The sequence below is a fragment of the Pestalotiopsis fici genome, assembly GCF_000516985.1.
Source record: "Pestalotiopsis fici W106-1 unplaced genomic scaffold PFICI_Scf_11, whole genome shotgun sequence".
Classification (NCBI taxonomy): Eukaryota; Fungi; Ascomycota; class Sordariomycetes; order Amphisphaeriales; family Sporocadaceae; genus Pestalotiopsis; species Pestalotiopsis fici.
This window is the reverse complement of record NW_006917101.1, coordinates 123,271-151,207: the sequence shown is the minus strand read 5'-3', so window position 1 is coordinate 151,207 and position 27,937 is coordinate 123,271. Positions and strand designations below refer to the sequence as shown.

Genomic DNA, 27,937 nt, shown 5'->3' with positions numbered 1-27,937 from the left:
CTATCTTATCTCCTGATGGGAATGCCTTGGTCCTCCTGGGCCTTGGCCTCATCGCTCGTCTTCTCCTCGGCATCATCGGCGCTTGTTTCGCGGTTCAGGAAGCTGCTCTCCTTGACGGGGCTGGCAGCCTGAGCGCCGCTGGCACCGCTGATGCTGTTGTGGTGCGGCAGGAGGGGAATGCCGCTGTTGCTGTTGGCGCCGTTGGGGGAAGAGAGGTGGGGGATGTTCTCGGGCACGGGATGCTGGCTGCCGACGGAGCCAGTGTCGACGCTGTCGCCCTTGCCGGCCTTGGACATGGCATAGTCGCCGCTGTCAAAGTACTTGCGGTCCTTCAGGTGCTTGGCGAAGTGGTCGGACTTGCTGGGCAGCTTGCCATACAGGCGGAAGAGTCGCTGCTCATCGGGCGACAAGGACTGTGTGGCATTGCGGGTCAGTAAGCAGCCCAATGGACATAGTATAGGATTTGTGGGAAAAACGCAATAGCAGAGAGGGCAATGGACAGTTGATTGTGCTGGCTGGAAAGGTTTCTCGGGCAATATAACAAGAGAGTGAACTTGAAAAATCACTCCTCATTGTCTTTTGTGCTCGTCTTTGAGGTGCTGGCGTTCGGGTTCGTGTCCCAAGAAAAGCAAGGGAAGGGCCGCAGCGCGACTATTTCTTACCTTGATGTCGATCTTGTTCTTCTGAAGAGGGTTCATGTTGAGTGAGGTCTAACGCACGCAGCGGACAGATGCTTGGGAAAATAGATCGAAACTTTCTATCGTCGTCTGTGTAGAAAGGAGAGAAAGCCTCTTGAGGGCCCGCGGTGGGTGGTGTGTTTGTCAGACGATCCGCAGTTTTACGGGCAGTAGTAGCAGTAGCAGCAGCAAGATGGTAGGTTGGCAGGTAGTGAGTTTCGTCAGGTGTCTCGACTAACTAACTATCGGGCTTGGTGGTGCAGATGCCGTTGGAGGGGCGAGCGGGGAGGGGAGGGATGGTACCGTAAATAGTGGGAGGATTGATAAATGGGCAGCAGCTTTGGGAACACTGCAGTAGCGGGAAGTGAGTTGGGGGGGTCGCTTTTGGGGTCGGTCTTCCCTTTTTGCAGTTGCAGCAGCGGCAGCTCTCCAATAAATACCAGAGCTAAGATAATGCAAGGTGGAAGAAAGTGGGCTACCGGCAGCTTGGCCTAGCTTTTTTGCTTTGCTTTGCTTGCTGGGCTCTTCTTGGGTCAATGGGCTTGTACCTTGGGTTCCGTCGTCCCTTGATTGGGTTGAAGGAGACTCGGGAGGTTGCTGGGTTGTTGCTGGGCTTGGCTTTGGGGAGGGAGGGAGGCAAAGGATGCTGCCAGTGCTTAGGTGCAAGGTAATGACAAGGTTGACCAGAAGAAGGTGCTCAGCTGGCACTGCTGGTAGACGGCATGTACCGTCCTAACGATGAGCTCCAGGGTTGGTCTGGTATCCAAGTATTCCGTGACTGTCCTGCTATTCTGCTACTAAAACTGGGAATAATGGGACCTTGCAGGAGAGCGATGCGAGCAGATTTTAAGGGTCGATATCGGGGCACCGGGCTTCTTTGATCGACAATGGCTTGGTTTCGTCGCTCTTCTTTTGTGGAATTTAGGGTTCTAAGTGGTCACGTTTGGTTTGCAGATCAAAGAAAAGAGAAAGTGGACGAGAGAGGGAGAGAAAGAGGGAGAGAATGGAGCGTAAATGGCAGCCAGAAAAAAAAAAAGGTAGTAAAACCGTAGAACAGATCAAAGTCGTGGGTATCAAGAAAGATACTCACTTTACACTATTGTCTAGGAAAGGAAAGGGTCACGGATATATACGACCGACAAAAGATCCGGCTCATGCAATACCATTAGACATTCATCTCACTCCCATGCTCGTGGGATGGCCATGTCTTCGTCTCATGGTGTCCGTCCATGGAACACGCAAGAGAATTTCAGGGTCCTTCGATCCGAACACTAGGGAGAACAGTAGGATGGTATTCCGTCCATGACCCGGTAATTTCATGCCAACGACAGATCTTCCAGCATCCCCCGAGTCCCTCAACCATGTTGATTATGCCGATGCTGGCTGGGTGGGGAAAACTGGGCATCAACAACGCAGAGTATGACTCTTATTCTATTTCTTCTTTCCGTTGCCATGGTGGTCCATGGGCATTGGGGAAAATGCCGATATGCTGATGCCTCTTGATAGGCCATCTGGGTGATATACCATCGTCTTAAGACGGCCTGTTAAGCATCGTCGCCGTGGGTACGGCACCGGCCCCCTGTCACCATGCGCCCTTGACGAATGGAATTCCCGAATCTGTCGACTTATAAACATGGACGGGGAAAGTTTCTATTTTGCGTTGGAGACACAAACACATACACACACACACAGAAACGACCGGGCCTTTGATGAACTGGGTTACTGGTGTATCAAGGTAGAGAGGGCACCCTACCAATGCTCCAGCTTATTGCCGATGATGGAAAGAAAGTTCAAAAGTTGCCTGGTGGTCGCACCAATCTACGCCATCGCGTGGGAGCATTGGCGTGATGTAAGCTGCCGTGCTCCCCACACAGCCATAGAGCAACTGGAGCCCAGCGTCAATCTATGGTACGTACAACAAAAAAACGCGGCATGAAAAGTTGTACACTCTATTCCGTACACAGTCGATCCGATTGGATTTGACTCCCAATGATTCACATTTGAGCTTCACAGATACACTACAGTCTCGCCGTGCTCCAAGGAGTCACAAGTTCCATGCTTTCCCAGTAAGGGAGGGATTTGCAGGGCAGTGATCTCGATAGATGCTGCACTCTGTGCAAGCTCCATGCAATCAATTAGCTTGACAACCACCCAGCTTGCTCAGATGGCTTGGTAAGCCTACATTCGGGGAGGCAGGTGGCATAGATCAGACGCAAGTCCCTGGCGATCCTCACTGTCGGGTAACGGGTTTATGTGTTTCCTACGGGGAAACAAAAAAGAAACAATTCATTCAGCTCGAAACGGAAGGGAATCCGAAGCGTCACGTTTTCTCCAGCGACAGGGATTGTGACGTCGGCCTACGCAATACTTCCATGCCAATCATTCAATCCACCACGGATCTACTTGACACTAGGATATGGAACCTTTTGAAACATTTGTTGCGGATAGAGGAATAAGAAGACAATTCTTTTTTGTTTCTGGAAGAACATGCACCACAGTCACACTACCACGAAAATCAGCGGTAAACGTCTTGGTACTCGCACAATGGTGGCCTCCACCAATTAGTCGTTATTCATGCCAAAGTAGTACGTAGTATGACAACTACACAATAAATGTGGAATGTTGGCAAAGGCACTGCCCAAGCTGCCGGCTCTGGCTCTCGAAAACTCAATTGCTAACCCCCCCATTCACATCAATCAAGCTCCACATTGGTGACATTGCTTTAATGGCTGCCATCCACGGATAGTAATCATTGACTGGGATACTAGATGCTCGGTAGCCAGCCAACTGCTCAATGCAGGTGAAACGTGCGGAGGCTTTGGGACAGCATAGGAGGGGCTATCCCATGCTCGATCCTCATGGCATTATGCCTTCTCACCCTGACTACTGGTTGGCTAGTAGTCTAGTCGTACCGCATCTACATCCGCCGAACCTTGATCCAAACGAGGACTGGGCTATCCTGTATGCCCGGCCATTGGCGTACAATCGCCCGTCCTGGTGCAGTTTCCATATGGTCTATAATGGTTTGGTCGACGGAGTGTCACGCGGCTTGGAAAGGTGAACATGGCAACACCTTAGACCCCCCTTCTTAGCACAGGTGGGGTAAGGTTCGAGGCTATACTTTGAACATACTGACTGCCACTTGGCCATCCTCCCACCTTCGGCATCTTCATGTTTGGAACAAAAGTCAATCGATGCTGAATTCGGTCTCTGCTTGGCCCGTTCGATGGCTACCACGACCTTGATGACCCTTGTTTTCTCCGATAATCGACATTGGAGCCTCCAGTATCGTCCACTACTCTGAATATGGAGACTTTGGAGGGGAACGCACACATGCAGAATTAGCAAGGCCAACTCATGAACATGAATCCCGCCAAGACCTTAATATACTCCAGTAGACGGATATAGGGCTACTACTCAACAGCCACATGCTCCCTAGACCTTTATAGCCCGCTTCTGAGAAAAGGTTACAATAAATGTACTGGCAAATGCTTTTGTTGTATGGTAGAAGCATATGCCTGGCGACTATGCAGTCTTGGCAAACCTTGGGCTTATCTAAAGCTACGATATACAACCTAAAAAGGTGCGCCTCTTATATAATTATTGACATCACTGTTCCCTGCGCCAACCTCCTGCTCTGATATGCATTCTTTCGGCTTGGAAGATTTGTGCTCCAATGGTCTGAATACTTGTAGATATTTCGCAGACCATGAAATTGTACTCTATTATTCTAGAATAAGATATGATAATAGTTGGTCAGAGCTGTTGACAGGCAGTGCTGACCAAAGTGGTGAATGGCATTCCCCAGTTGTGACATCATAGTCCAAGATGGGAGAATATTCTCCAACCTAGAACTGGCCAATATCAAACGCTCTCTAGGCCGCTACGCTTAAAAAAGAACATGATATCGACGATTATCTCTAAAATAAAACTTCATTAATTGTACTCGCAAATCAGTCCTGAGTAATCATGCCGCCTTCTCGTCCGCAGCCTAGCCAACCCGTCACCCTGGCCCAGGCCTCGACCCTCCAGACGTCGGGCGGCCAGACCGAGGGCATGGAGCGCAGCAACGCCATTACGAACCTCTGCGACGGCATCTGCGCGTCTCGCATGATTGCCGAGCCGCACACGTCGTCGGCGGTGCACCACCACGGCGAACAAGACACGGTCATTTTTTGCGCGAGCGGGCGCGGGGCCATCACTTCCGAAGGCGGGAGCAAGCGGACCCAGCTGGAGCCCGGCGATTTCTGTCTCATTCCGGCGTGGATGGAGCATCAGGAGGTCAATGATGGGGACGAGAAGCTTGTGCTCTGTGTTGTGAGGAGTGGAAGGACGCCTGCAGTGGTGAATCTGACGGGATGGGGTGGGGAGGACGTCAAATGATGAAGTACGACGGGAAGAGTATTGAAATGTTTCGAGCATTGGGGAGGTCAACACCAAGTTCAACACGAGGAAACTGTGGTCTAACGGTGCAAGATGCGTTTGAAAGCCATGGGCGTCAACCACGATCAGGTTAAAGGGCTGGTGTTGAGCGACATCGGGATCATATACCGGCGAATAGGTTAGTGGTAGACTGCTGCATACCTATCTACATATGATCACAGTATGTTGGAATTTTGGGGATTCATTCTTCTATATTGCGGACTGGATGGCTAGGTAATGATAGGTACGAAAAGTGGTTATTGTTTGTGCTGGATGGGAGAGGGAATTGAGAACAGACGAACGAAAGAGAAAACAACATTGGACCGTGATATGGGCATTTCTGGATTCCCGTTCATATTTGAATCAATCGATTCTCCACATTACACCTACGCTCTCAACTGATTGAGTTCTTGGCCATCGTAGACGGAGTCTCGGGCAGCCGCCCTTGCCCGTAAACTCCGTTACGGATCGGCACGACCCACATCGTATATGAGAAAGTCTCCTATTATACTCGTTTCTGGTCAGAATAAACTTTCCATCTCCTTGTTTCATCGTGATAACATCGGAAAGCCGCGAGAATATTTCGGCACTTCTCGCGATAACGCACAACAATGCCAGCTTCGGGGTGATGCCAGGATGGAAAGGAGAAGGGTTGCGGTTCTGTGTATAAAAGTCAGGCCCAAGAATCCAGCTAGGAACGCAACTTTGGAGACTACATGACATCAAATCAATCATTCTCCCTCGTATCAAAAATGACTTCAAATCCTTCACGCCACTCCGTCGTAATCGTCGGTGGTGGAATTACAGGCCTTGCCCTTGCCCTCATGCTCCAGCGTCAAAATGTCGACTATGTTCTTCTCGAAGCTTACGGCAGCGTAACACCAAATGTCGGAGCCAGCATCGGATTGTGGCCAAATGGTTTGAGAGTCCTGGATCAACTCGGCGTGTATGAGGACATCTGTGCTGTAGCACAGCCAGTCGACCGAAGTATCGTACGCGATGGAAAGACGGGGGCTAGGCTCATGACACGAAAATATGGACCAGTTCTCAAAGCACGCCATGGATATGTCAACATGTTCATGGAACGCTACGAGCTGCTTCGTGTTCTTTACCGTCACGTTGCTGAGAAGGATCGGATATTGGTGAACAAGAAGGTGGTGAGGATAGACTCTGATGACGATAAGGCCACAATTCACACAAGAGATGGATCCGTGTTTGAGGCTCAGATTGTGGTCGGCGCAGATGGCGTACACAGCGCGGTCCGCAAGGAAATGTGGCGCAATGCGGACGAAAGCGATCCAGCAGCGATACCAAAATGCGACAGGGAGAACATTCGGTGCGAGCATGCGTGCATTTTCGGTACTGCGAAGCCACAGCCAGACGTCAAGCAGGGAGAGGTTGTCGGAGCCTCAACAGAAGGAACCACGGCTGGCGTCATGGTCGGACCCAAGAAGGAACTATTCACCTTCTGGTTCTGGCAGCTTCCTGAGGAGATGCGCTCTTGTCCCATTGATGCCATTCCGCGCTTTGACGACGAGGAGAAGCAGCGCCAGCTCAACCGCGCAGCAAACACCATCATGTCTGACTCGGGCCTCCGCTTCCAACAAGTCTCCGAGACCTTGGAGTATAGCGTCGTGACGGCACTGCCTCACTTTGTGCTCCGCCGTTGGCACTTTGGCCGGTTGATCGTCCTTGGCGATGCTGCTCACAAGTTCAACCCACTCGTTGGACAGGGTGGAAATAGTTGTATCGAATCTTGCGCGTCCCTTGTCAATGCTTTACAGTCAACCTTGAAGACACAGCCATCAAGTCGCCCGGATGCCTGGTCCATTACAACATTGTCCTCGGCTTTCACTGCTGTTGAACAACAGAGAGTTGGTCGACTGGTTGACATGGTTGACAAATGCCAGGAGGCCATGCGAAATTCTGCTTGGGAGACTCCCACCAGGCGGTTCATGTTCAAGTACATTGTCCCACTATTCACTCTGTCACAGTTTGTCAATTTTCACAGCGATCTGATTACTGCCGGCGTACGATTGAACGACTGTGAAATACGACCGAAGATCCACGAGTGGCTCTACGATGACGAACAACAAGAGAAACAAAAGGCAAAGAGGATTGACGCCACCCGAGTAATCACAACCGTGGGACTGGTCACAGCGGCGGCTGCTATATTGCTCCGGAATCAGCATGTCGTGGGCCAGGTACTCACCAAATCAAAAGCCGTGTTATCGCAATCATAAACCTAGGTCTGCGGCATCATCAGATAGAAGAGAATGGCTACTTATTTGGATAGATAGAAGAGACACTTGATTTTTCCTCGTACGTTCAAGAAGCTATATATGAAGGAGGAAGAATTATGTATAAGTGACGACTTGCCGAAATTTACGCAAGGTGTACGACCCAACACAGGTTAACTCGTACATGCGTAGCCCCGCCTTGCTTGACATTATGAAGGATCAGCTGTTCTATGGCTGCAACAAAAAAGAAAAAAGAAAAAGAAATTATCAAGTATCAGAAATGATGATAAATGGTAAAGCAGTCGAAAAAGAAAACATCTAGCGTTATCAGCCATTTGACAACTGGCAAGCCTGGCAGAAATTGCAAGCTCACAATTCCTCCAACTTCAACGCGGAAACAAATGGGATCGCACTACACGCTTCGTGTTGAGATCCATCTATTGTGAAGACAAGCGGATATAGTCTAGGCTATAACGTTTGAGAAATCGGACTATAACAATAGTGATTGCGAGGAGTTTCATTTTTCCAAGCATTTGTCAATCAATTCGGTCAAACAGTGATACGTGTTGATCTTTCTCTTGAGCCAAACACGACCATAGCCAAATCAATCATTTCCCTCAATATTTTGGTGGGTAAGTGTTGATCCACGGTCCAGCTAGGTACCTGGTAGTTACGAGACACTAACATCGCATGTCCTGTTAGATCTCGTCCGCAATGCCTGATCTTGGGACACTACCAAACGAGCTTCTTCATCTCATTGCTGGCTCCGTGATCGAGAATTGGGTAGCCGAAACCCGTGACTACTCAAAGATCGATGAAGTGGCGCATGAACGGGGTCATGAATTGGCAGAATGGCATCTCTCGAAACTTTCACGCACAAGTCGGCATTTTCATCAGATCTTCAACCCATACCTCTATCAGTCGAACCGAGATCATCGAGCCTCCTATGCCGTGGGCTGGGCAGTCCAACATCGCTCCTTCGAAACGCTTGAGAAATCCTTGTCCTACGGCTTGGATATCAACAGACATATTCAGTCCAGAAATATTACAATGGAAAGGCGGGATCTGGGGAATCAGCCGCTTTCTTGGGTATTCCGACCGATCGAGCTGGCGGTCGCTCGGAGACATCGTGATATTCTCAAATGGCTTCTCGACCATGGAGCCGATCCAGACCCTGGCAGGATTGAGGACGACCTTTACGGCAATGAAGATGCCCGTTCTCGTGGTAGCAACACCCTGGATTCACCACTTCATCAAGTATTAGGCGGAACTCACGATGAAGAAGCGGCCCTTATGCTAATCGATCATGGCGCAAGAGTCTACTTTGTTCGCCCGACAGACCTCGACAGTCGCGAGGTTGATATGTTTACCACTGCGTTGCACCTAGCTTCACTCCATGGACTGTCTCGCGTTGTGAAGAGGCTGCTCCTGGACAGCACTATTGAAATCGATTATCGAGATTATCGTAGTTTGACAGCACTCCGTTACGCAGTCACAAGCTCGCACTCGAGGGTGGCCACGATCAATTCACTTTTACAGCATGGAGCAAATCCTACCTCAAAGGGTGTCCGGCCGTTCAATCTCTCCACAATGCTGGAGGCAGCAATCCACAAAGGTAGCCTAGAGAATGTGCTTGCCTTGATGCAAGGCTTAGCAGATTATCTCCCTCCGAGAAAAGCTCCTCGATCATGGTCCTACTGCTATCTAAGCAACCTCATCGCGGCTTCAGCCAGTCGAATGAAAGATTTCGAGTTCCCACATGGAGACGGTGAAACGGAAGAAATCACTGCCATCCTTACCAAGCTCGTCCACATTGGCGTCGACTTTAATAATCCGCCGCCACCCTATGAGAGATCGGACGACGACGACGATGAAGGCGATGACAAGGAAGCCGACGAGGAAGCCGATGAGGAAGCTAATCGGGAAGTATACGAGGGCCCAGCTGGTAAGTCGATACCTAACACTACATCCGGATTTTGTTTGCCGCTCCTACCGCATGTTACACTTGACTGCATATGGACCGGCGGCAAAAAATCTATCAAGCCGAATCTAGAAACTTATTCCTCACTACGAGCAAGTTATGTTCGCAGTGTTTCATGACAAAACCTATTTACTTTACTAGTCATGAACAATGAGTTTGACTGACAACAAACGCCGCCCAGAGACCCTTCTGTCCAGGGCAAATCGCTGTTATGAACCAAGGTTCTGCGAAATACTTAGCCGTATTACAGGTGCCCCGTCGACAAATATTAGTGGATGATCTGGGTGTAATATCGAGACAATGAGGATCATTGATACGCCACAGTGTGGCTAGTTGTGTGGCACCCTTCGGGTAACACAATCGGAAGGGTTGATTAAGTCTGTTTGTTCACACATTATTTTCCTAGATGAAGATCATCTTTAATTTTACTCTTTGTTTCAGATACTGGTCGTATCAATCATATAAAGTTGCATATGACCCCGGATGGAAATCTGTAAAGAATGAAAAACAAAGTACAGTCTATATACCTTGGAAGCATATGATTGCATGTATCTGACGCAGCTCAGCAAACAGAATCAATATATACTGTATTGTACTATGATGTATAATTATTGATCACAAAGCTACAATCAAGATAAGCTACAATCAAATACTACCAGTGCTGCAAGGCGCGAATCTAGTGCTAGACGAGGAGTAGAAACAACATTGCTGGCATGTAGCTAGATCTTCTCTCTTCAACATCAATATCACCACTCTTCCTCTTTGTTCCTGGGATCGTTTTCCTAGTGGACTGTGCCCAGTGAGTACGTATCTACCAGGGTCGAAACTACCTACCTAGGTAGATATGTAGGAGTTTCAGAACCAAAATAAGAAAGCAATTGACATGAATCGTCGCTCAATCGCCACCACCTGGCAGCAACTGCTTTCTATTTTCTTTTTCCTTCTTGGAAGTTTCTTCAAGTTCAGCCCAAACGCGAAAGTAACTTGTGATAAATTATTCGCGTCTCCCTTGGTACGGGAAACCGCGTTCAACTTCATCTATACTCGAACAGTCGCATTCTAAAGCACAATTCTCTTGACAAGATTGCCATGTGACAGGCAAAACAAATGTTCCAGCCTCCTAATAACGAAGCCTTATTCTCATTTGCTGTGCTCATCACCTTAACAGCATTGGCTGTGCACCATTAGATATGGCTCGTCTGGACACATTACCAGTCGAGCTCCTCCATGACATTGCTGGTTTCGTCTCATCGAATGCCGTCATGTTAGATGCAAAGGGCGAGACTGGGGAAAAATCAAGATGGGCCGAATCTGACCTGGCAGCTTTGTCATGCACGAATCGGCAATTTCACCAAATATTCACCCCATATCTCTATCAATGGGACCAGGAGTACGGATCGTATGCCATGAGCTGGGCAATACAAACCTCATCATACGAAACTCTGGAGAAGACTTTGACTCTCGGATACCATCTCGACAGTATTATAACTCTTGCAAAGAGGTGGCGCAATTATAAAGAGAATCAAAGGCATCGGCCTATTGAGATTGCAATTCTTTTCGAAGAGCATCGACTTCTGAAGTGGCTGCTGGAGCACGGTGCCAGCGCAGATCCTGGCCCAGTCAAAGACGTCCAACTCGAGGATGGCTCCGTCCACCGTATGGCTCAAGGTCGGAGTTCTTCGCCACTTTATCGGGCGTTGGTACAGCTTTCAGACGACAACGCAGCCGTCATACTACTGGACGCTGGTGCAAGGACTAGATTTGGGAGAGACGATACGTTTTTCTACAGCTGTACTGCACTCCATCTAGCTGCAACCCGTGGACTGGCCAAGACTATGGAGAGGCTATTGCTCCCGAAAGACACTCTCGACATCAATGAGAAAGATTGGCACGGTCACACAGCACTCCATTTAGCCGTGCTTGAACAAGACCATAGAATGGCTATCATTGAGAAGCTTTTAAGGCATGGGGCAAATCCCCATACGTCCAATAATGAGAACACGACAGCGATTGAGTCCGCCGTCTCGACCGGGCACTTAGAGAATGTACTTGCCTTGATCCAGGCCATGGCAAATACATCCCCTCAAGATGCTAGTGAAGTATGGACCCCCCCCTGCTGTGCACAGAATCCTAACGGCTCTGCGCGAACGCCGCCTCGACCGATATGACTTCGATCACCCGAAGGAGGTGAAGATGATCATCGCCAAGCTTGTTGAGGTCAGTGCGAAGGTTGACTGCCCTCCGCCACCGCACTTTGGCGATGTTGTCGTCGACGAAGACGGCGCAGAGGGTCAGCCCCTAGCTCTTGGTAAGCCAACCCACCGCCACCAGTAAGAAAATGGCTCCCGCGTCACTGCATAGTGATTGAGCATCATGGTTGTATTTATCGCGGCCATGTTGACTGAATGATATCACGAGGGGGACGTACCCTCTGGAGCAATACAGAGTTGAGCAGAGTGTGGGGTTCCAATATCTCTCGACAAGCATTGCCTTTTATGAAATTAGGACGGAGAAGCGATTTTTGCTAACCATGATTTTCTCTCAGAGCCATTACGGTCTTGGGCAGCGGCAATGGGTGTGAGCCGTGAACCCATCATCTTCGAGACGCTACTCAGCCTAGGTCTAAATCGGCCGACTAACTAAGGTTAGGTATAGCATGAGATGACGGCAGCTGGCTAAGGAACTGCCTTTTATACGGTTTTTCCCCTTTACCCGCCACGACGCGTTACTTCGTTCAGTGCCCTTACAATGTCCCTCAAATGACCCAACTCATTCTGGTCCCATTCATTCGCGCCGGCTTTCCACCCATCGACGATCCTCTGTATTGCCACCAGCGCAGCGTCGCTCCGCTTTCGCAAGTCGTGCAAGTTGTCAGGGTGTTGCGCATGACTCTGTCCGATGATTTCAGATTCAAATCCGTACAGTTTGCGCAACAATTCCTGCACGGTTTCAATCTCCTCGGATGTGACGGAGGCCCGGCCCAGATCATTGCCGTCGGCGCCGGTGACTTGATCCAGGACCTCGAGCTCCGATATGCCGCTCTCGTAGTATTTGGACAGTAGTGCCGTTTTAAACTCTTCCGCAGTCGGGAATTGAAGTCGCGAGCCATTGTTGTCTCTTGTGTCATTACGTGTCGTGCTCAGGGCTATGCCTTCATCGAGTCTAACGGGCCGTTGTGACCTCCCGATGTCCCTAGGCGGCGGCGACTTCCACGTGCCGTCCTTGAACTCCTTCCATAACCACCAGAATGCCCAGAGAATCGCCGCAGCCGAAACCAGGCCAAAGATGAGGGCCTCGACGGCGGTATCGCCAATCTTTGCGACACCTGCCTTCTCAATCACCAGGGCCCCATTCGGGAACCGGGCGGCGTAGGTGGCGTCGTACGTGGTGTTGATGGCGTAGACGTTTGATGGAAACGGTCCCAATGACCATTCAGACGTGCTCTGGTTCATGAGCTGGACCCACAGCGATTGATTACTCGACAGCACGAGGTTTTCTTCATTCGTCCAGGACTCCATGGTGAAGAAAGTTCTTGAGCACAGTGCTTGAAGCTGGTAGAAAGAACCTGCACACACAAGTTCATGTGTCTCAAGAACATTCGTAGAGATTATTGAGGCCGGACACCGGCGGTCGCCATACATGAATTAGACGCGGACCTTGTCACATTGATACATCACATAACAGGTGTCGTGGTTGGTTCTTTAATTGGCTGTAGGCTGAATATGCCTTTTCTGTACAAATGTGGAATATTGTGTCTGGCAAGGCTTTGCCATAAGCTGCAGGCTGTAAGCATATCCATTCATTTTGGCCAGGCTACTGCTCATGGGCGTCTAGGCGTTTTGCTCATATCGTGCAGGTGAGGCTGCTGCAGGAGAAGTGTAATTAACACCCCCTGCATGAAAAGTGCAAAAAGTGTTACCCCAAAGTGCAAAAATGCCGCCTTGGATATCCTCTCTACTTGGAGATACATGGCTGTTTTTGGTTCATGGACAGCACTCGGGCGCAATTAAATCTGTGTGATGAGTTGGCAGCTTCGCCCGGGTTGTATGGGAAATGACAATGTCGGCGAAAACCGGTAGGTTGAATGAGCCTTGGATATTTTTGGGATTTTCTGGCCACTCCCTTACCTTTACCATCCGGACACCCTCCCCATCGAAGCAACTATGGTAGGTAAGATCATTGTAGTTGTATGAGTGATAGTTGTCAACTGAACCGTTTGGATGCCTTCCGTGAGAATTGATGTTTATTTTGGGGGCCAATTTATTGTAGGTCTCCCTCGGTACTGCCAGGACTGGTACTTGTCAAATGCTAGTACTGAGAATCATGAAAACAATTAACCATTAAATGGCAGAGACTGGTTAAGCAGCTCGATCCCGGGACGTTCGATGGTTCCATCATGACCAAACTTCTTGCCACAGCTTAGGATCACATGCACCGATGCGAAATTGATCTGAATTTCAGCCTGCATCTCGATTCGGTGATACTGTGGAGATTCCTTGGTTTTCCTCACAATCTTGTACACACCCTCATTCTTGAGATCTTCCAATTGATTCTTTGTACATTTGTTCCCTTCTATCACGTCATTCAGGTCAAACTCGAGGCTCTCTACAATTTGCCCGTCTAGAAGAAAACATGTCAGCGGTTCTCCAGATGTTGGAATTGAGAGTGATACTCACAACGCTTCTCCTGAAGTCTGTTACTTCTTTGATGACGTACACCAATTCCAGGGTCGCGCACTATGACTAGGGATCGCTTTCGGTACGAATCGTGGGCAACTTTTCTCACGAACATTTCGTGTTTTACGATTGGTTCATCATCAGGGATCAAATCTCCCTTGGCCACCAGCCACTTGATATTGTCCCGCGCGCGCTTGCTGTGGTCGAAGCTGTCGTAGTATAGTTGATCTTCATCGTGATCGTAGGCTGCAAAGAAAGGGGCGATCTGAATACCGACGTGTTCTCGGACAGAATTTACAGGTGGTGGACGCAGGGAGTCATCACCGCCGCCAATCAGAACAGCGCCTTTGGCTACAGCAGACCAACTGGAATAAGATCTCAGTATCAGTATCCATGAATGGAAGATTGAACACAACTCGAGGCAATACGGACCTATCCTGGCCGCAAATCACGTCCATTCTCCTGTGAGAGTGAGCGTATCTATTCACTTGCTTCTGCAGATAAGCATTGCGAGAAAAGCCGCCCGAGAGGAAAATGGCCTGGCATGTTTGGTTAGACTCAATTCCTTCCAGCGCGCAGGGAAAGAATGCGTACTTTTGGTTGCAGATGTTGCCCGTGGAGAAGCAAGAGCTGGCCGTTTATGAGCTCTAGCGTTTTTTCAACGGGGTCCTCAAACATCTCCTCCATCTCAGCCCTTCATAGTTCAATGAGCAGCTTGGACTAAAAACATATTTTCAGGACGAGGTTTCACTTACTGAGAGATCCTCAGTTCTCCATTCCTCCTTCCCATGCTACGGTTCTCACGGTCCTCAACGTGCTCGGGGAGTCGAAGCACGATTGGAACAGCTTCGGCCATGGCGTCGGCTGTCTCGTCGCGACCTGCAAAGGAGTGTTTGATTGCTACAAAGTCTGATAGCATCCTCTTTGCTTCCCTCGTCAGAGGACCATATGATGAAGTACCACCGATCTCGGGTTTTTCGCGAAGCCTGTCGTAGTCTTCAAGATCTAGCCGACTACGTAAGAAGTTTTCGAGAAAGTAGTCTTCGATGCGTGTGGCTCCGCAAGAGGCACCCGTGGCATTCGTCACTTTGGAAGCACTAAATGCTGGAGCGACTGTTTCAACGCAGTAGGAAACCAGGTCCTGAAGGAGATATAGTCAGACGAGATGGAAGAGAATGACTAGCGAGCGAACAGGCAGAAAGTTTGGAACGCACCACTGTACCGCCACCTGCATCAACGACAATAAAACAATCGCCCTAATTGCCTTCGATTAGCTGTTGTGAACCGTCAATATCCATGTAAAGTGGCCCGAGTACCATTCTTAGCCCGTGGATGTTGTCACCTTGCGACTCTTTGATGGCGTACTGCGCACACGCTTCTGGTTCTGTGACGAGGTATGTGTGTCTCAGCTTCCGGGGTTGATGCTCGAACTCCCTGTCGAACGCCTTTTGACTAGCTCTAAAAGTGAGATTTCTAGCTCGATCATCCCATTCCTAACTGTTCATGTTAGCGTATGGTCATTGGCTTTGGTGTTCTCGTGTTCGAACTATACCGCTGGGTGTGTCACGACCAGATCAATCCGGAAATGCTTCCAAGATCCTTCTCCCTTTATACTCTCAATGTCTATCCGAACATACTTTGCTACTTCCTCGAGGTAGTCCGCAACGACTTCGCCTGGAGTCTTGATGAGATGCAGCGGGAACAAGGCCGAGGCGCCGTCCCTGTGGGAATTGCTCATGACCCGTGGCAATTCACTCATTGCTTCCGCAAGTAGGCGAATGGCCTGGGGCTTCTGTTGGATCGGAAGTTCCAGCTTTGTCCTCTGCAGGATCTTGGCATTGCGGTCAATATTATTGCCCCAGTGCTGTCCCTCCTGATGCCGCGAATAGGTGTATTCCGAGGGAACCTTGGGCTCAACTGCAACAGGCGGCCAATTGTTCACTACGTGAATATCTGCGAGGGTAAGCGGGCGGCCTTCGGTCAATGCCCAGGCAGCTCCTGACGTCAATCGTTAGATGGAATAAGTTGGGCTGGTACGAGGGTGTCAACATGCGTACCGGTGTACGTTGTACCGTAATCAAGTGAGATAATGATATGATTTTCCGACTCGTCTATCGATCGGCTCGTGTCAAAACCAGAATACGACGACGGACTCAATAATGTACTCTCGCGGGTCGACATGACGGGATGCTAGATTCAGAATATCATAGAAATTTGCCCTTGGTACAGATCAGGAGAGGTGAAAATGTGCAGATAGATGCATTTGAATCAAGGCTCTGAAGTGCGGACCTCTGTAGGCGGTATATACTAGTCATAGCCAATAGCAACATGATGTATTTGGAATGTAGCAAAAAGTTGGAGGGGAGCGTCGTGGCTAGGAAGGGTGTGTATGTATGTAGGGGATGATGAGGCTGCGACGTGCAGATGTGTCCACACAGCGCTGCAAGATGCATTCGAGGTGAACAAGGGCTAGATAAACCGCCAAATTCATGCGTACCTAGGTAGGTAATCTGCATATGCGCCTTGGCGTTATCTTGAGTGACAAGCCCCCTCACTCCTTGTCCACCCTGATTGATTCGGCAGACTTGTATTGCATCTAAGAAGTTTTACGAAAACCGGCTCGGCGCAGTAAAGTCACTAAAGTGACAGCCTGATATGCCACACTTTTTTTTTTTCTTTCTTTAGCTTCTGTGCACCTATGTTGTTCATTTTGCACACTTCACTTCGATCGTTAAGTCACTCCCGTTTCAGTCAACATGTCAAAACTGCTCAGTAAGATCAGAATCAGAAAGCCAAAAGCAGACCTCGAAAGCTCTTCTCAAGGAGTCCCGACACAAGAAGCACACAGCCCGCGCCAGTCACAATCCTTTCAAGTGACTAATGGAGATCGCGATCGTCAAACGCATCAAGACAGCCAAAGACAACCACGATCAGCAGACGCTGAAGACACTACTTCAAAATTTGAGCGGAAGCAACTAGAGACAACAAAGAGCTACAAAAGCCCGACCAACTCAGGATCAGGGAGATCTGCGCCATTCATATACTTCACTGATGCAAATGCCCGTGTGCCAAGAGCTGAACTTGACGGTTCATCACCGCTGCATGCAAACGTTGGTCTCCCTGCACAAGGTGGAAATATAGTCACGTCACCTTTCGATGAAGTATATTCGAGAATCGATCAAATAGGAAGCCGAGACCAAGACAAAGAAGAAGTTGAGCAAGGTGGAGTAGATACCATACGAGACCTGACCCTACCTATCCAGTCGTGGGATCCACAAACGAAAGAAGCCTTTGGCGAGGACGAGAACCATTCAGTTTCAATTTATGACGAGATGGGGCAGTCAAACTCGGCCTACTATGACAGGAGAGGTCCGCACACACACTCAAAGCCTCGTAGGAGAATCTCACGTGGCGAACTAATTGACCAAATCGCAAGTTTGGAAAGAAAGAATGATGAACTGGAACAAGAAAGTGATAAGTGGTTTCAAAAGGCTGAAGAAAGGCGGAGAGAAGTGCGTGGGCGCATTCAAGAAATAAGCAATTTGCAGGACAATCTGGAGGGGTTGCAAAATGCCTATAATCAGCTTGAGAAAAAGAATAATGGCTTGCTCGAGAAAGTTGCCCGTCTACGTAGTAGGTTGGACGAGGAGAGAACCTTCCACGACGACAAGATCGCTGGATTGGAGAGCATACACCAGGAAAAGCAGGGTGAAATGCTTCGGCAGCAAGAGGAACGAGAAAATGCTTGGGCCTCTGAAAGAGCCACCTTGGCCTCAAATCACGAGATGGAAAAGCGGGACATGGTGTCCAAGCACCATATGCAGGAGAGTATCTGGCATAACCGTGAACGGGACCTGCTCTCACACCACCAAGAGGAAAAGAACAAGCTCTCCGCCGCCCTGATCTCACAACACCAAGAGGAAAAGAACAAGCTCTCCGCCGCCCATCAGAACGAGTTGGTCTGCAAGGATGAGAAGCACAAAGGCGAGATAGAGCAGCTCAAGAAGGAGCATGCCGAAGAAAATAGACATCTGAAAACTCAAGTCAAAATTAAACAGCAGCAATTGGCGTCTTACAGCAGCAGCAGCTCGTATGTTGCCACATCAGATCAGCAGCTCAGAGCATCGTTCCAGAACCTCTCGCAAGAAGTCAGCAATTTGACTGCCTTGATTCCGCAGCCCCCCAATATAGAGCATATAGCTCATTCGGACCCAAATAGCTATCTGAAGCGGCATTTAGAACAGGTTGACCGATCGTGGCCTAGGTTCGTGCAAAGTCTATGCTGGACTGTGCTACATGAAGGATTCTTTGCTCTGCCGCTGGGATTTGGGGCTCTGGGGAAGGGTGGTGAAGGTGGCGAAAAGCTCAAGCAGTTGTGGCAGCTTTTCGAGAAACATATCAAGGGTAAGTGGATCTTGACAAATTGGTTTCTAGTATATGATCTTCGATGCCATTTGACTGATGCTAATGGATACAGGTGTCGGATCAAACTTTTCAACTTCCGGTAAACATGCCAACATCTGGCGGGCCACGCTCTTTGATGCGATATGGCGGGAAGTGACCAGTACACTGCCGTTGTCTTCAGAACACGACTTTGCCGCTCTCCTCCGTTCCAATATTTCACACGTATCCGAAAATCTTTTTGCTGAATTGCAGAAACTCAGTGCGGGTGAACTCGATTCGAGGGCAAAACCGCTAATCAAGAAAATATGCAAGGGATTAGGATTGTTATCGCTCCAGATGGGCACGCAGCGGGCACAGATTCTCTTGGAGATTGTTCGTCATGGGGATTCAATCACGCCGGATGAGAAGTTTGAGGACGAGATGGATGGTACTAAATCGGAGATAAAAGTTGATATCGTCACCAAGCCATGTATGCGCAGAGTGGGAGATGGAAGAGAGGACGGCCACACACAGAGTGTCATCTTGAAAGGAAGCGTGGTGAGCTTGAAAGTCTCAAGAACTCAAGTAAACAGACGTTAGTAGCAGGCTGTACCTATACTGTAATGCCCGCGTCATTTTGATGAGTCTGACTCATATCAAATTCTACAGCCTGATTTGGGTTATTTAGAAATAGCAGTAAACACAAATCATCCTCGATTCTCTATTGAATCGTGTAGCAAATTACTCGGAATATAGAACTGCCTTTTTGCTTTTGTCCATTGTCAATGAATCTTTTAGTACTATGATGTTCTGACAGTCAGTCTTGAGCAAAAGAATCAGTCTTAACACACAGTACGACCATGTTTCGGCAATGTGTAGGTCCTGAGGATATTGTCCTCGCTTTACAAGCAAGACATCCCCGAGACTCGTACCGAGCGCGAGCCCGAAAAATGCAAATTAGGCGCCCTGAATAGGCGCCCTGAACGCAAAGTGCCTGCTTTCAAACATGCTATTCGATGCTGACGCAAGCGCCCAACCATACTTGCAGTGAGGTATGCCCAGACCTGCGCCTCGTACCAAAGGGCCATTTGGAATGGAAATCCACTAGTGGAAATTCTGACTACAAATGCGAATTCGTATAAGATCTACCTCATGCATAAAGTGAGGCAGAATCTGAATGGGGCCAGAACATGGTTCGGACACGAAGGGAGATTACGCTGCAGGAAGGTATCGGAACAAGGATACCTCACAGTACATACTAAGAAGCCGGGCGAACTGCAAGGCTGGACGGGAAAGGAAACAGCCGGCGCAACGACTAACGCCTTCGGTTGGAGTTGGCAACGAATTCAAAAATCATATTTCATAATCAATTTGTTTGAATATCGAAACGTTAGAAATCAGAAGACCGACAGATAAGTCTTGGTTTTGTGTTCCCTGCATGGACATAGGCGTGCTCACCTGATCAGACCTGCTTGCAACGTGAGAAAATACGATGCCCGGCACGACACTCGCGAAGCTACCCAAGCAGCCTCTGCTGGACCGACGAACTGTTGGTCCGGCTTTCAGTACCATATGGCTAATAGTCTTTCTTGTATTCTATGTTCTATTCACCAAAGGCCGACGAAGAGAGTCCTACGGCATCATCGGTTATGCCTCTCTTCTTTTAGCAATGTGTGTTATTTCCAGAAACAGCGTTTGCAACCGAATCTTTGGATTTTTCTAACCATTTGACTTGATAGAATGTACCTCTTTAACTCGGTCGACGGCTGGCTTCATCATACAAAGACCTCGGTGACTTTTGGCTACATCCTCGTTCATCCGTTTGCAGAAGCCTTTGGCGTCACATCGACTTTGCTACTTCTATGGGGCACATTCAGGATAATATGGGACGAACTGGTAGACAGGTTCCCTTCTATCAGGGAGCAGAGATTCTGGTGGTTTGCCGCCAAGTTCACGATCTTCGTCATCTCGCTGATATCAATCTACTACACTGCGCTTTTTCTGGCGCTCGCAGCGGCCTGGGTCAGATTCATGAGCCTCAATACCATCAACGACATTGCAACAAAACGCACTGGTTTCGAGATCGCCAAGGGTTCCTTCAATTTCGCATTCACCTTACTCGTATTGGCTGCTTCATCTTTAACCTTTTTATGGAAGGCGAAGAAGTTCGAGGGGAGGCGTCCTCTAGTAAGTTTACTTTTTCCATTATCGCTACTGAAGCGAGACTCTTGTCAGTCCTTTGCGTTTATTAATTAATATCTGCATCATAGAATCGGGTGTGGACTGGATGGTTGGGTACTCTATTTCTGTGTGTCCGAAGCCTCATCGAGTTTGCCTTGATCCTAGCCGTTTATTGGCCTCAAGTCACCCGTCGAGACGTTCAACTTACTCGAGACATATATCATGGTTTGCTTACCGGGCTATACATGATATGTATGTACTCAATGGCACATGTGGTCAGCCAGCCCCACGATGCAAGTGGTCCCGACGCCCGGGCAGTGGAAGCGGCTCTACGGAAACATATTCTTGAAAAGCTTGACAGGGAAACAAAACATCCCGACCGTGATGCAGAATCGTCTGGTTTTGAAACCAGACACGGTCGCCTTGAGGCGCGGCGATTCGATTTGGTCCTGAAAGACGTCGCCCAAAGCTTGCCCGAGCTACTCCAAGACTTGGTGAAGGACCGTGCTTTAGTCAATGCAGAGACAGAGCGGAAGGCGAGGAAATACATCCGGATTCTGGAAAATGAGTTTGGACAGCTTGATCCAAAGGTGATGGCCAGACAAGAACGGGACCGTAATCTCAGCCGATCTTACGCCCCTTCCAAGGCGAGCCTGCAATCAGAATCAACGCGACATGGTCGCCACTCGCTGAACAATTTTTCGAAATCCGCCATAGGATTAGTTCAAGCACCAAACAATCCGGACGCCCGTCCACGGATACCCAAGCCTCAAAGGACCAACCATCATCAGCCTTTTGGCACCTTTAGACAGGAAATTCAAGATCCCAACTTGGACCCTCAACATCACGGAAGAAGTTCACACTGGCATCGTGTGGGAGATTATAATTCACCCGAGGCATCAGCTATACCGAGTCAATTTGGTGCGAGCCGTACTAACAGCAACGCTGCCACGTACAATGGCGGAACCAGTCGACAAGGACAAACGGAAGGTATCCCTTGGTCTCGTCGCCAAAGCCGACGGAATGGCGGAAGTGGTGGGAGAAATTTGAATGAATTGCCCTAGCATTGAATCCTTGATAAATACAAGAGACTAAGCTTCACTAAAATCTCAAAATTACGAACAATTCAAGACAGCCTGATGTTACGTGCATGGTATACTGCAAATGAATGGTGAAGACTGTATTGTAAATGAAAGGCGGGAAGTTACCATACCAGTCTCGTGGCAATGCCTTACCTCGCGGAATGGTTACCGAGTAATACATTCAATAAACCGGCAAGAAAGAAGATGTATGAAAAGGCTCAAGGGTATCTCTGTAAATACCACAGCCTGTTCTCCGTTCTGCTCTCGTGTTACGGGCTTACCTAATTGCAAGAAGAAGACGGGAAAGTTACGGGTGAATAATGCATGACAATTTGAGATTGCAGCCTGGTTTTTACACTTCTCACCAATTGGATTAAAGCCCCTCACACCTTGTTCTTTTTTCCCTCCAAATCTTTGCCCGAAATGTATCTATACATTTCTACTTTATTCCCACTTCTTCGCAGTGCCCAGACTCGGCGTGGTTATCCTGCTACTCTTTCACTCTCCCAAAACTGTCATTTATTCGTTCTTTCTGTTCTCCTGCCCTCTCAGGCAAGCTGCCCAAGTGTGGCATCTGGCCCCCCAGCAGCGGTGCGCTACTTGGTCACACTTGTTTTTGTTCATCCGCAACATGCTCCTTCAGTTTTCGCAACGCACGAGATGGCTCAAAACACTGCGGGCTAGTTCTGCTGTGCGGGAAATCCGGCGTTCGCGCCCAGACCTTGTTCCGATTGAAGAACTGAAGGAAGCGACAAATGCAGTCCTAAAGTCAAAGAACCTGTCTGTAGCCTCAGAGAAATGCGACAGGGTGCTTTTTGAATATTTGTTTGAGCTCCGGGGAGAGTTGCCTCTGCACCACGTCGGGATAATCGCATGTGCGCACACTTTGAGCTACGACATGTGGAGAGATGTGGTGGGCTCCGTGAGACCGGATCCTGACACAGAGCCGAGCGATGAACATTTCGATCTTAGGTTGAGGGCATATCTGTCAACGGTCATCGCATCATGGAGAATGAACAAGGCTCTGATTGACAAGCGAGTCTTTCATGCAGCTTTGGAACTACTAAGGGTCATGAGCCAGCCACCGGAACGTCTATCATCTGTAGGACGTTTGCTTCTGTGGATCGGAGAGGATGTCCTCAAGGAATTGATCCCCACGGAACTAGCTCAGACAGTTCTGGCTCGAAGAGATTATAGGATTCATTTACAACGCGAGCTCAGTAGCTTATCTGAGCAGTGCGACTGGGTCGAGGTGCGCAAACTAGTCGGCTTCTTCGACCGATGGCGTGATAATCAGTGCGCCTCCAGGATTCTCCCCGAGATCATTCCTGACCACCAGAAATGGTTGAACTGGCGTCCGACTGTTGCGCGTATCAAACGATGGAGTCAGGAGCTACGGCATCACGAAAACTACAGTGATCTTATCCCGCTTCTTGCCCTGGAAGGACCAGATATCTCGATTCAAGGTCGGCCCACCGCTCGGCAGAGTCCGGTAGCTATCGAGGCTCTCCGTCTGGCGGACGCACCGCCAGAGCTTCTCGACGATGCCTTGAATCTACTTGATGTTGCCATCGACTGTGGCGGTAATGCCGTTGGCTTCTTGGCTCACTTCCTTCTCCACTGTGGTCAACTCAATGTACGCGGAATTGAACGCGCGCGATTGTGTCTAGCTGCAGGATACCATGAGCAAGAAGACAGCTCCGTGTCAAGTCAAACTGCCGAACCCAATTCTTGTGGCTGTAATCAGAGAGACGTCGACTTTGCTGTTATACCAGTCTCAGCCTCGATTGACACCAATATGAGTGGTTTTGTCTCACGTGTATTGGACGAGCTCAAGACCCGACAAGTGGAGTTTTGCCACCAACTTCAGGTAGATGCGATTTCCGTGAATCTAGAGTTCGCTCAGCGTATTTGCGTCCTAGGCTCAGCCCTGAGAAGCGCTCATTGGCATTCTGCATATATCCCACTGGAATTTGCAGAACGGTTTCGCCGCTTTCCTTCCAAGGCAGACTTGGAGAGCAAAATCAGAGGGTTGCAAAGAGCTACAGGTATTGAGAGACATCGCTACGTGGATGATCTGGCAGATTGTGTGGGATTCAGTCAGCGCGACAGCTATCCTTCTTCGCCGGCGGCGCCCTCAAACCCTCATAGGCCTCCTGAAGATCCGATCTGGCTTGTGCCAGATGATGCCCTGGAAGGCGAACGTCCGCTGCTCCGGTCGCAGGTTCTCATGGCCGTGTATGAGACGAACCCTGATCTTGCCATTGAGTGCCTGAAGCAGTCCAAAAACGAACCCGACACCTTCATAAAAGCTCTCCTTTATTATTTACCCAAGACCACCACCCCGGACATGATTTGTGTGAATCTCGCCGGATTTCTCGGACCTCGCAACGCGCCTGACGGAAAGGCCTGCGGCGGAGCATCGGGCGGAAACATCCATAATGCTTGGAAATCGCTCCTGATGCATATGATGCGCTCTCTTGGGCCGGGCATGCTTGAGCGCTGTGCCAAGACTCTTGAGCGGAAGATATTGAAAAGCTGGCTCAGAAATCTAAACCTTCTCTACGGGGACAGCTATCTGGACCCTGACGGTGGCCTGGGCATCACAAAGGAGAAGATCAAGGGTTGCCTTGAAAGGGAACGAAGCGCATGAGTTATCATTCAGCATTCGTGCCAACAAACACACCAAGGACACACTGTTAAGTTCTACCATGGTGCTGGCCGAATATATGTATGTGGTTGGCAGTCGTATACCTCCTCGTTGCTTTCAGAGCCATTGCTGTCATAGGCAGCGACAATGGATGCGGATCATGAAACCATAATCTTTAAGACGCTATTCAGCCTTGGTGTAAATTGGCGGAGCATATTATAGTAAGACGGTGGCATCCGCCTTAGGAACCCCCTTTTGTACTTTTCCAATGACGTTCCTGATTATGGCAATTGTAATATTATTGAAATCGTAGGCAGATTGTTACGTCACTTATCCGGGGAAAAAAAAAAAAAAAAAAAAAAAAAAGAAGGAAACAACTGGAAGCGTTTGCATGCACTCGCCGCCCACTTTGCACCTAACAGCATTTGCAACACTAAGGTAGCAGCTTCTCAAAGTTTTAGCCCAGAAACCGCGAGAAATAAAGTGGAACGCGCTACACGGTACCGGGTACCGCCTTCTTCTAGCTTCGAACCAACGCAATCTGGCGCACCATCCTCTCGTCTCGACCTTCACTTGGTATAATACCTTCTACCTACTTGAACTTCCACATAATCACAATCAATTTCAATCGAAATAATCAACTTTTCGTAACGGAGCTTCGATTTCTGGAAATTGGCTTGTACCGTCCAGCGCCCCGTCAGTGCGAACAAAAATGGCTTCCCTGGGCACGTTGCCCGTCGAGTTGCTCCATGTCATTGCCGAATGCGTCTCGACAAGGGCCAATTTCGACAATGACGACTATTACAGATCAAGATTGATCCAGAATGATTTGGCTGCATTGGCACGCACCAATCGACGATTTCATCAAGTATTCAATCCACTTCTCTATCGTCGGGATCGAGAAGACGTATCGTATGCCCTTAGCTGGGCAATAACAAGATCTTGCTACCCAACACTGGAGAAAGCCTTGTCCTTCGGGTACGACCTCAACAACCAACTCTGCAATTGCGATCATGCCACACGTGTTCTCCCAATCGACGCCGCACTCAGACAGGAAAGCTATGGCGTTCTCAAGTGGCTACTAGAGCATGGGGTCAATCTAGATTTTGGTACAGTCGAAGACTTGGAACTTGGGGGCAGCGAAAAGATTCAACGTGTGAGCGACCACAATACTTCGGCATTACATCAATTATTAGAAGATGACCCCAACGAAGAAGTTGCCCTCATGCTACTGGATCATGGCGCGTGCGTTTACTTCGGCAGGAAAAGCTCATCCAGCATCAGCACCGATGAGAGCCAAGGACTTCTTTATACCGACACCGCATTGCACTTGGCTGCGTACGAGGGAGTCCCCAATGTCGTTGAGCGCCTCATTGTGGATGGGGTCATCAGCGTCGATTGCAAAGATTTAATGGGCTACACAGCGCTTCATCAAATTGTCTCAAAATCTGCTTCTAGAGCGAATATCATCGAGATGCTTCTACGTCACGGAGCAGATCCCCATACAAAGGCTAATGGAGGTACGAAAGCAATAATGACCGCCATCGAGGATGGTCACGTGGAAAATGTGCTTGCCCTGATTCAAGCCATGGCAGATCCATCGTCCTCAGATGCCGCTGCTCAACCGTGGTCTCATCTGTTCCTATACCTCATCCTAGAGGGACTCTCTCGTCGCTTGGAATCCCACGAACCAGCGGATGAATTCGAAGACTGGGAAGAAATCAAAATGGTCATTGCCAAGCTCATCGAGCACGGTGCCGACTTTAACAGACCACCACCGCCGAATTACATTCCAGAGGATGTCTTTGGTAAGTCGATTCTCCAAGAATTTCACAAATTTTGGTTGAATTTATTTCATCATAATGTGGTATCATGAGACCCCAGTTGGGTTTTATTTGTCTTTTTGGGAGCTAGATATTGGGAATACACCGTCCGCCCCGCCCACCCCCCTTTTTTATTTATTTTTTTATTTTTTCTATTTTATTTTATTTTACTTTGCACTTTGCACTTTGCACTTAGCACTCGATTCGCTAGTCAAGGACCCATGATGAGCTTGGCTAACATTGACTATTTCTTAGAGCCAATTTTATCGTGGGCAGCTAGATTGGACGCATTCATAGATGAAGATGGTGGACCCATCATCTTCAAGGCTCTAGTCGACCTCGGTGCCGATCCATTCATCAAATTGGAAGATGGGCGGACTCTATTCCATGCTAAGTGCATGGAATGGCTTCACTCCGGATCTTTCTCTTCCAGGGATGTCGTGGAGCTTTTTTTCAAAACTGGTGCTCGAATGGACCATCGAGATTCATCTACAGGCCAGAGTATGTTTGAGTTGATCGTGAACTTCTGCGATGACCCTCATCGAGCTGACCATGGGGGCTTGGAATTTCTGTTAACACATGCATTGCCAAACACTTTGGCCGCCAGTCATGTGTACGAAGTACTACACTCGCGACTTGAGGATATCCAGAATCATCTCATTGCGTGTCTCCTCATCATGCGACATGGGTGGATTTCTGGCAAGGCTCGGACTTACATCTTCGAGTGGCTAGTCTCCTATGTAACGGGGATACCAGTGAGACACTCTGGCCTCTATCTCGACAAATCGAATGGAAAATTCAATCAAAAGGCGGCCAAGTTCTTCCCTGGCCTGTTGAACCGGGAACAGTTAGATCAATTGTGGGAAAAGGGGTTGGCTTCCTACAGTGTTGGCTTGGAAGGGCCATACGGCCGCGTAAAGTGTTCGGAAAGCAAATGGATAAAACTCCCCTGGATGCATATCAATGCTGAAAGAGGCGATGTTGAGGCTATGAAAATGTTGCTCGATTGGAAGTTTCCGGCATTCAACTTTGAAGAAGATGATGAGCAAGATGAAATGGTGACCAACGGTTACACCCACTCGCCTCTCATGCGGGCGATGCATCGAGGGCACAGAACGGCGGCCCTTTCCTTGATCGAACATGTAGCAAAGACGTGGAGATCACAGCGAGGTTTCTTAAACTGCGGTCACTGGAATTCATACGGCAGGGATATGAACAACTGTCGCGAATGTCCTTACGGGCAAAAATCAGCCTGCGATCTTGCCTTTTCCCTAGGCGAGGTTGAGCTGTTGGAACACATGTGGGACGACCTTCTGGCTTTGGAGCAGTCAATCGAGCAAAGAGTACAATGGGAGGCCCAGCAACTCTACATGCCTCGAGTCTATAGTCACGGCAATGTTTTTGCCGAATGGATCGAGCTGAAGCTGGGGATGTGTAATTGGATGGCGCTGAAAGCAAGGGGACAAGACGCCTCTTGGTTCCGCCTGGAGATTGAAAAAAGACTGGCCAAGCTGCGCTCGGAAGTCGAAGAGATCCGAGACGCCTGGAGAGCGAGGGCCAAGAGCTTTGAAAGAGAGAAGGGTGATGCTCTACCACGCGCTTGGGAGGTAGAAGACGGTACTGAGCATAGTTGATAGCATGATTACCCAGTGCTCTTGTGATGTATCCACAAGACATTATTAGGTGGATATAAAAAAAACAATAAAAAATAAAGTATCTAAAGCCAATAAAAAGGGAGACAATCTTGAAGCATTTAAGATATCCAACAACGGCACTTGAACCTTGCTTCAAACTTTCCCACTGGGAGATAAATCAGGCTCCC

The 27,937-nt window shown here is 48.9% G+C and overlaps 12 protein-coding genes across 12 annotated transcripts; 9 read left to right on the top strand and 3 right to left on the bottom strand.

The window, feature by feature from the left end:
- Positions 1 to 5: 5 nt before the first annotated feature.
- Positions 6 to 698, bottom strand: PFICI_13061 (uncharacterized protein; the record flags this gene model as incomplete). Its single annotated transcript, XM_007841642.1, has 2 exons — positions 6 to 413; positions 663 to 698. 2 exons carry the CDS (start codon positions 696 to 698, stop codon positions 6 to 8), a joined length of 444 nt encoding a protein of 147 aa, XP_007839833.1.
- A 3,948-nt stretch (positions 699 to 4,646) lies between these two features.
- On the top strand, positions 4,647 to 5,060 carry PFICI_13060 (uncharacterized protein; the record flags this gene model as incomplete). The annotated part of the gene is made up of 1 exon (XM_007841641.1): positions 4,647 to 5,060. The coding sequence occupies one exon, from the start codon at positions 4,647 to 4,649 to the stop codon at positions 5,058 to 5,060; it is 414 nt and encodes a 137-aa protein (XP_007839832.1).
- A 791-nt stretch (positions 5,061 to 5,851) lies between these two features.
- PFICI_13059 (uncharacterized protein) lies at positions 5,852 to 7,342 on the top strand (the record flags this gene model as incomplete). Its single annotated transcript, XM_007841640.1, has 1 exon — positions 5,852 to 7,342. One exon carries the CDS (start codon positions 5,852 to 5,854, stop codon positions 7,340 to 7,342), a length of 1,491 nt encoding a protein of 496 aa, XP_007839831.1.
- A 711-nt stretch (positions 7,343 to 8,053) lies between these two features.
- Positions 8,054 to 9,439, top strand: PFICI_13058 (uncharacterized protein; the record flags this gene model as incomplete). The annotated part of the gene is made up of 1 exon (XM_007841639.1): positions 8,054 to 9,439. One exon carries the CDS (start codon positions 8,054 to 8,056, stop codon positions 9,437 to 9,439), a length of 1,386 nt encoding a protein of 461 aa, XP_007839830.1.
- Positions 9,440 to 10,510: 1,071 nt separating this feature from the next.
- On the top strand, positions 10,511 to 11,488 carry PFICI_13057 (uncharacterized protein; the record flags this gene model as incomplete). The annotated part of the gene is made up of 1 exon (XM_007841638.1): positions 10,511 to 11,488. One exon carries the CDS (start codon positions 10,511 to 10,513, stop codon positions 11,486 to 11,488), a length of 978 nt encoding a protein of 325 aa, XP_007839829.1.
- Positions 11,489 to 12,028: 540 nt separating this feature from the next.
- On the bottom strand, positions 12,029 to 12,838 carry PFICI_13056 (uncharacterized protein; the record flags this gene model as incomplete). Its single annotated transcript, XM_007841637.1, has 1 exon — positions 12,029 to 12,838. One exon carries the CDS (start codon positions 12,836 to 12,838, stop codon positions 12,029 to 12,031), a length of 810 nt encoding a protein of 269 aa, XP_007839828.1.
- An 815-nt stretch (positions 12,839 to 13,653) lies between these two features.
- PFICI_13055 (uncharacterized protein) lies at positions 13,654 to 16,177 on the bottom strand (the record flags this gene model as incomplete). Its single annotated transcript, XM_007841636.1, has 9 exons — positions 13,654 to 13,940; positions 13,997 to 14,361; positions 14,429 to 14,535; positions 14,591 to 14,690; positions 14,752 to 15,137; positions 15,211 to 15,252; positions 15,313 to 15,489; positions 15,549 to 15,994; positions 16,054 to 16,177. 9 exons carry the CDS (start codon positions 16,175 to 16,177, stop codon positions 13,654 to 13,656), a joined length of 2,034 nt encoding a protein of 677 aa, XP_007839827.1.
- Positions 16,178 to 16,752: 575 nt separating this feature from the next.
- On the top strand, positions 16,753 to 18,979 carry PFICI_13054 (uncharacterized protein; the record flags this gene model as incomplete). The annotated part of the gene is made up of 2 exons (XM_007841635.1): positions 16,753 to 18,400; positions 18,474 to 18,979. The coding sequence occupies 2 exons, from the start codon at positions 16,753 to 16,755 to the stop codon at positions 18,977 to 18,979; spliced, it is 2,154 nt and encodes a 717-aa protein (XP_007839826.1).
- An 892-nt stretch (positions 18,980 to 19,871) lies between these two features.
- PFICI_13053 (uncharacterized protein) lies at positions 19,872 to 21,624 on the top strand (the record flags this gene model as incomplete). The annotated part of the gene is made up of 3 exons (XM_007841634.1): positions 19,872 to 20,050; positions 20,119 to 20,566; positions 20,650 to 21,624. 3 exons carry the CDS (start codon positions 19,872 to 19,874, stop codon positions 21,622 to 21,624), a joined length of 1,602 nt encoding a protein of 533 aa, XP_007839825.1.
- A 649-nt stretch (positions 21,625 to 22,273) lies between these two features.
- PFICI_13052 (uncharacterized protein) lies at positions 22,274 to 24,295 on the top strand (the record flags this gene model as incomplete). The annotated part of the gene is made up of 1 exon (XM_007841633.1): positions 22,274 to 24,295. The coding sequence occupies one exon, from the start codon at positions 22,274 to 22,276 to the stop codon at positions 24,293 to 24,295; it is 2,022 nt and encodes a 673-aa protein (XP_007839824.1).
- A 709-nt stretch (positions 24,296 to 25,004) lies between these two features.
- PFICI_13051 (uncharacterized protein) lies at positions 25,005 to 26,168 on the top strand (the record flags this gene model as incomplete). Its single annotated transcript, XM_007841632.1, has 1 exon — positions 25,005 to 26,168. The coding sequence occupies one exon, from the start codon at positions 25,005 to 25,007 to the stop codon at positions 26,166 to 26,168; it is 1,164 nt and encodes a 387-aa protein (XP_007839823.1).
- Positions 26,169 to 26,339: 171 nt separating this feature from the next.
- Positions 26,340 to 27,749, top strand: PFICI_13050 (uncharacterized protein; the record flags this gene model as incomplete). The annotated part of the gene is made up of 1 exon (XM_007841631.1): positions 26,340 to 27,749. The coding sequence occupies one exon, from the start codon at positions 26,340 to 26,342 to the stop codon at positions 27,747 to 27,749; it is 1,410 nt and encodes a 469-aa protein (XP_007839822.1).
- Between the last annotated feature and the right edge of the window lie 188 nt (positions 27,750 to 27,937).